At 30.5% G+C, this 7234-nt stretch overlaps 1 protein-coding gene across 1 annotated transcript in view; it reads left to right on the forward strand.

Moving 5' to 3' along the window:
* Window positions 1–4142, forward strand: part of LOC107061728 (uncharacterized) — a 17322-nt gene extending 13180 nt beyond the window's left edge. The window contains exons 5-6 of the mRNA XM_015311500.1: window positions 1649–2197; window positions 2509–4142. Coding sequence (XP_015166986.1) covers window positions 1649–2197; window positions 2509–4142 — 2183 coding nt within the window. The remainder of the gene's footprint in view (window positions 1–1648; window positions 2198–2508) is intronic.
* The last annotated feature ends 3092 nt before the right edge of the window (window positions 4143–7234 follow it).

Here is a 7234-nt window from a genome sequence, read left to right on the forward strand (position 1 = left end):
CTGATATATCGTGAGTTTACGGTATTTCTAATACGTTTCACTTACAAGTTGTGTGTGTCTAGGGCCTTTTTGTATTGGTTTTTATGTGTTTTTATCATATTTTGCAGGGAAGATGTTCAGGCGCGGAAGTATAGAGAAGCTAAAAGAAATGTAGAAGAAGGGCATTCACGGAGGTGATCTACGGACCGTAGGTCCATTCACGGTCCGTAGGTGATGACCGTAGATCCGTAGGCAAGGTATGGAAGACAAATCAAGGAAATCTGACCAAGTGTGGAACCACGGTGGTCATTTACGGTCCGTAGATTGATCTACGAACCGTACTGTTGATCCGTAGATTGATACTGCGAGGGTTCCAGTACCTGAATTTTAAAGAGTCCAAGTGTGGAGCTACGGAGGGGATTGACGGACCGTAGATTGATCTACGGTCTGTACTGCAAGTCCGTCGTTTACTTCAGAAAAGATGATTTTTGGAAGCTGAAATATTTTCTAAGTCCTGGTTGACGGAAGGGACTTTACGGACCGTAGATCCATTGACGGTCTGTAAGTCAGTCTCGTGGAATGAAGATGCATGCCTGACAAACTTTCCTTAATGTGTTTCCCTTTAATTTAGAATTTGTTTTCTATAAATAGGGCATGTAAACCTCGTTTTTAGGGGTTAGACATTATTATTCTAGTTTTACTTGGTGACTTTGGGAGATTAATTTGCAACCCTAGCAATTATTGATTTCCTAAGTTTGTGTTGAAGATTTTGGCTTTGCAATTCAAGTTGAATTTCTGGGTTTATTATCTCTTTACGTAAGTTCATGATTTCTTCATCTAAAACTATGAATTGTGTTCTTGCTAATATGGGTAACTAAATCCATACCTAGGGTTGTCGGAATCATGAGCGATTAACAAAGTATGAATAGTAAGAAAGCAATTCTTGACTAGTAATTTTGCATGCATTGATAACTCTTTCGTTTAGAAGTCTTTTTAACGGTGGCCAACGTTAGAACTCGCCTTGTTACTACTTGCCGGACCAAGGAGGTAATTAACAAGAAAAGAATTATCAGCATAGATTTATTGAGATACTATCTAATAGTCTAGTGTCGATTGGTGCGAAGTAATAACTAAGACAAACATCGATTATGATGGCTAATATGAGGTATAGGTAAGGGTTAGTAAATTAAACACACGTAGCCGGACTAAGGTGCGGGGGTGAAATTCTCTAGATGCCGGACCAAGGATTTAGAAATACATAACTTACCACTTTGCATGTGATATACTAGGAAAGGATTGTTATTACTAGGATTACTGCGTTATGAGCTTGTGGAGAACATTATACCCTAGTTAATTTTCTCATCTTGATAACAACCAAAATTGATTTCTATTTACTGATTATTTACTAAATTCTTACAATTTGTTTCACAAAATCCCCCCTTTAATTACTTGTTTCTGGAAGTAATTTGACTAATTGAATATAATTGTTGGTTAAAGTAAAGTCTAAACCATTTTCCTCGTGGGATCGACCTCAACCTACAAGTTGGGTTCTTTACTTGATAACGATTGCTTATGCTTCTTTAAGGAGGTGTAATTTGAGCGTATCAGTATGTTAATAAAGGTCATGATCGAGTCACACTAGCTTTTTGCGATAGTGTTAATTCTTCAGATTCAAAGGTTGTTGATGAAATAAAAATGTATTGTGATTGTCGCTATATAGCATCCTGTGAAGCAGCTTGGAGAACTTTCAAATTCCCAATCCACCATAGAGAACCTTCTGTAGAAAGGTTATCTTTTCATCTACCAGACAATCAAAATGTCATATTTTCAGATGATGATCCAATTGATGTTGTTATCAATAAACCAACAGTGAAGGAATCAATGTTTTTAAGATGGTTGGAAGCTAATAAGGAATTTCCTGAAGCAAGACATCTAACGTATGCAGAATTTCCTTTAAAGTTTGTTTGGAAGCAGCAATCTAAGAGATGGGAAAAAAGGAAAACTTCAGCATTTTCTATTGGAGGAATTTTCTTTGTTCCACCAGGATCAGGTGAGCAATATTACCTTAGATTGCTATTGAATGTTGTTAAAGGTCCAACTTCTTATGAGGAGATCAGAAGAATAAATGATATTGATCATGAGACCTTTAGAGATGCATGTTATGCTCTAGGATTATTAGATGATGACAAAGAATATGTTGATGCTATAGTAGAAGCAAGTCAATGGGGAATGCCATCATATCTACGACAATTATTTGCTATGCTACTTATATCTAATTCAATGTCACGTCCGGAGATAGTGTGGCAATCAACTTGGCACTTACTATCAGAAGATATTGTTTTTGAAGAAAGAAGAATATTAGATAACCCATGTATTTAATAATGTTTACACTTGACACTAATCATATATAATATTTTTTTTCTTTTTCTTATTATTTTATTATTATTATAATTTTAATAATTTTTAATAATTAGTAAATTAGAATTAGATTATTTTATTAAATTAGTATATGTTTATATGTTTTTTCAGAAGTTTATCTATCAGAAGCAGATTTGAAGAATCGTTGCTTGCAAAAGATTGAAACCTTTTTAAAAGGGTGTGGAAGCAGTTTTCAAGATTTTTCAACAATGCCATTACCTGTCTATAATGAGGATGAGGTCGATTATAGCAACATATTAATTCGAGATGAAATGCGTTACAATAAAGGTGCTTTAACTGATGAACATCAAGAATTGCTACAAAATTTAACTGATGAACATAAAACAGTTTACAGAAAGATTATGTCAGCAGTTATTACAAATAGTGGTGGATTTTTCTTTTTATATGGCTTTGGAGGTACAGAAAAAACTTTTATTTGGAGGACACTATCAGCAGCTATACGATCTAAAAGAGATATTGTTTTGACAGTAGCTTCTAGCGGGATTGCATCTCTATTGTTGCCTGGTGGTAGAACATCACATTCAAGATTTGTTATCCCTTTGAATATAAATGAAGATTCAACATGTAATATAAAGCAAGGTACTCCTTTAGCAAATTTGATAGTCAAGGCAAAGTTGATTATTTGGGATGAGGCTCCTATGATGCATAAATATTGTTTTGAAGCTTTGGATAGAACTTTAAGAGATATAATTAGCTATAAGGATGCATCTAAGGCAGAATTACCATTTGGAGGAAAAACAGTTGTTCTTGGAGGTGACTTTAGACAAATTTTACCCGTTATTCCAAAAGGTACCAGACAAGATATTGTTAATGCAACTGTAAATTCATCATATTTATGGCCACAATATAAAATATTGACTCTAACAAAGAATATGAGGTTACAAAGCAATGCAAACGATACACATTTGGAAGAATTGAGAGATTTTTCTAATTGGATATTGAAAGTTGGGGATGGTAGCATTGGAAGTTATGATCTTCTAATAAATGAGTATACTGATCCTATAGCATCTATTGTTGAAAGTATTTATCCAGATTTCATCACTAATTGCAATGATCCAAAGTACCTTCAACAAAGATCCATTCTTGCTCCAACTCTTGATATGGTTGAATCGATATATCAGTATATGATTACTCTTAATCATAATCCTAAGAAATCATATTTAAGTTCTGATAAAATTTGCAGGTCTGATCATACTTATTCAGCTTTGGAACATGTACATACCCCTGAATATTTGAACAATATTAAATGTTCTGGCGTTCCAAATCATTCAATCACTTTAAAGGTTGGGGTTCCAGTGATGTTACTAAGAAATATCGATCAGTCAGCAGGATTATGTAATGGAACTAGATTGATTGTTACTAAACTTGGAAATCAAGTAATTGAAGCAAAGGTTTTATCTGGACAGATGGTTGGCCAGAAGGTGTTTATTCCAAGAATGACTTTAACACCTTCAGATTCTAGAATTCCTTTTAAGTTTCAAAGAAGACAGTTTCCTATAACTTTATCATTTTCTATGACAATCAATAAGAGTCAAGGACAGTCTTTATCTCATGTGGGCTTATTTCTGAAGAAGCCAGTGTTTACGCATGGGCATTTATATGTTGCTCTTTCCAGAGTGACAAATAGAAAGGGATTAAAAATACTTACTTACGATGAAGATGGGAAAATAAGTAATGAAGCCACAAATGTAGTATATAAAGAAGTATTACAAAATCTTATTTGACATACATTGTATTTTTTAACTTTTATATATATACTACAATTTTTGTTGTGTATGTTACACTAACTTTTATATTAACTGTTATATATGTTTTAGGTTTCATTAATTATGTAATTTAACTTAGTAAGTTAACATTAAGTAGGTACACATTAATAAAAAAAAGACAAAGAAAGTCCAAATTACTTTGAAATATGCAATAGTCGATATGTACCAACCTTTATTAGCTAATTATAATCATTGCTATTTCCCATCGATACACTAGCAGAAAAAAATTCTTCCCATAATCAACTTCTCCGCCATCTACAATACACTTATTAAAAAGCAAATATGAAAATATATTAGGAAATTTTTTTCAGTTAGAATGCATTAAGACAGAAATTGTACTATGAACATTGCTCAAAATAGTTGTATATATATAAATTACCATAAACTACACAAATCTATATATTAATACTACTATTAAACATTAATAATAAATACAACTTCATAGTTATCAGATAGTTTTATCCATATTTAAAGTACAGATAGATTATAAGACTTCACACATTTACAATCTTTACTACTTTTTTAACTGTACTCATTTCTCTAAAAAGTAAAAGTGACAAGTTCCTATATTTTAAGGTCATTTTAACAAATTATGATTTGGAGACCAAGAAAATGATAACTTTTTCTTATAATATATAACAAACTGTGTCTTGACAATTCACATTAAAAAATTTCAAGTACAATTTACTCCGGCTTGCTAGGAAAACTGTAACTCAGATTATATATACAAAATCTCTGAATCACCAAACAAGATACCAAAATCTTTATCAACATAAGCTTATTATAGCTTTGCAATAACATGCATTTACTACTTTATAATTTAAATTAAAGTTAAACTATTAGCCGTATCTGACCATCCCAAATAGATATGAAGGAGACATAACCTGATAAATCTCATTAAAATTAATCCAAAACAAGAACTACTTCATGCTAATATATTTTTCAATTGAAGTTCTCATTATGAAGGATCAATATAAAAAAAATGTCAAAAATTTAACTCACCATTTCACAGTACATTGAATTTTTGTCGAAACGATGCTTGATTTGAAAACAACTCCTATCAAATCTTTTATGCCATATATATATTAATCTTAACCTGCTTGAAGAAAGTCATTTTTATGCTATGTTATCATTTGCATGTTCAAATGTTGAAATTGTAAAATAAACTTTACCATATTTTTGCAGAAGACATTCATAGTAGAAAAGACAATAGAAGATTTACTAAAGAGATGAAAGAAATAGCACTCACAACATTGACAAATCACTCAGAAACTTAGCGAAGATCCACACTCGGAAGAGGTACCTCACCCTCTAAATCTGGAAAATTTTGTTCATATTTTGGTCTCCTTCCAGAGAGATCCATTTTGTTAGTTTTTTACGTTTTTCCCTTTTTACTTTCCAATTACTTTTGGATTTTGATGGGTTGTCCAAAAGTCTATTTGATTTTACTTTTTTCCAATTCACTTAGATTGACTATATTTTAATAAAACTAATAAATACATATACATACAAGCACACACATTAATGACTTGCAATAAATATATACTGCAGGCATACGCATCAATATTCCTAAAAAATCGTTTCGTTGTCACATCTTACTTTAATACATTATTAAATTAATAAATTATTTATTACTCATTCCATTTCAACTTAATTTAATTGTTGAGAGTATAATAAATGTAATTTATATCACATTTTTAAATATATTAAGTTTTAGTAATTATTATAATTTATATTAATTTTTATTTAATACGTGTTATTCCTTTCTTCAAAATTTATTGTACATATTTATAGTAAATCAAAAATAGTATAATTTTTTAAATATATTTAAGTTGTGCATTATTAAAATTTATAAACCTCTTACAGAACTTTTACTATATCATGGCTTGCTTTCATTCGACTATCCTTATTAACTTGACGCATAATAAATTTAAAATATTCAATCAAAGTTTTATATATTTTTCATATGTTTCCAAAAAACAAAAAAAATTATTTATTTTTATTTTAAATAATACATGTTCCTCATCTCACATATTTAATTACAATTTTTAAAAAATATTTAAATTATAACTTTAACATTTTATAATATCCGCGCAACGCGCGGGTACGTATACTAGTTATATAAAATAGAAAAAATCAAAAAACAAAAAAACTGTCCTTTCAAATTTGAAAATCTAAAAACCGTAATGCTATCAGAATTTATCTCATCTTTTGTTATATCAGTTTTTTATTTATAATAAATAAAGGGAAAATTAGCACAAATAAAATCAATCATTCATTTTCTAGGAATCACAAACTTCATCAAACTACATCTGATAACATGTGTTAGTTTCATTTAAACTTACAAGTGAAACGTTTTTAACAAATCACGAAATTTTTTTCATAATGATTTGAAGAAATTCAAATGGATGTTATCATCTCAGGACGAGTGACTTCCATCGTGTCTCCACCTTCAATCAACCAAAAGGTACGCATTATATTTTTCTCTCATATATTAACTTTTGCACTTAAAGTATACATTTTATGTACATCACAAAATTTAATCATCTGAATTTTATCATGAGTTTTTTTCGAAAATGCATGAGTTATGTATTTTTAATCGCTGATAATTATGTGTTACTCAAATATTTGAATTTAGTAATTTTTGGAATGTTTGCAATTCACTGCTTATTTTGTAATGCAAAATAATGAATTTAAACATTGTGCGAGAGATTTAAGCATTGTGTTATGGAAGTCGTCCTACATACGACCATAATAGATGTAGGTTGTAGCTATTTTTATTGTAATTTATGTTAACTAGTGTAAATAGTTAAGCAAGCTATATGGTTGAGTTAGTTAACCAATTAGTAAAAAGTTAGTTAGAAAGATGCCATGTTAGCATGAGTTAGTTACTGCATTTATGTGTAGTATAAATATACCCTATGTACAGATACATTGTATCAAGTCAATTATACAATCAATACAACTCTCTCTTCTAGCTATGGTGTTTAAGCTTGAGCTATGAAGCTTTCATGGTATCAGAGCCCACGATCATAGATAATACCTAGGTA

Source organism: Solanum tuberosum, unplaced genomic scaffold (assembly GCF_000226075.1).
Source record: "Solanum tuberosum cultivar DM 1-3 516 R44 unplaced genomic scaffold, SolTub_3.0 scf00163, whole genome shotgun sequence".
Taxonomy (NCBI): Eukaryota; Viridiplantae; Streptophyta; class Magnoliopsida; order Solanales; family Solanaceae; genus Solanum; species Solanum tuberosum.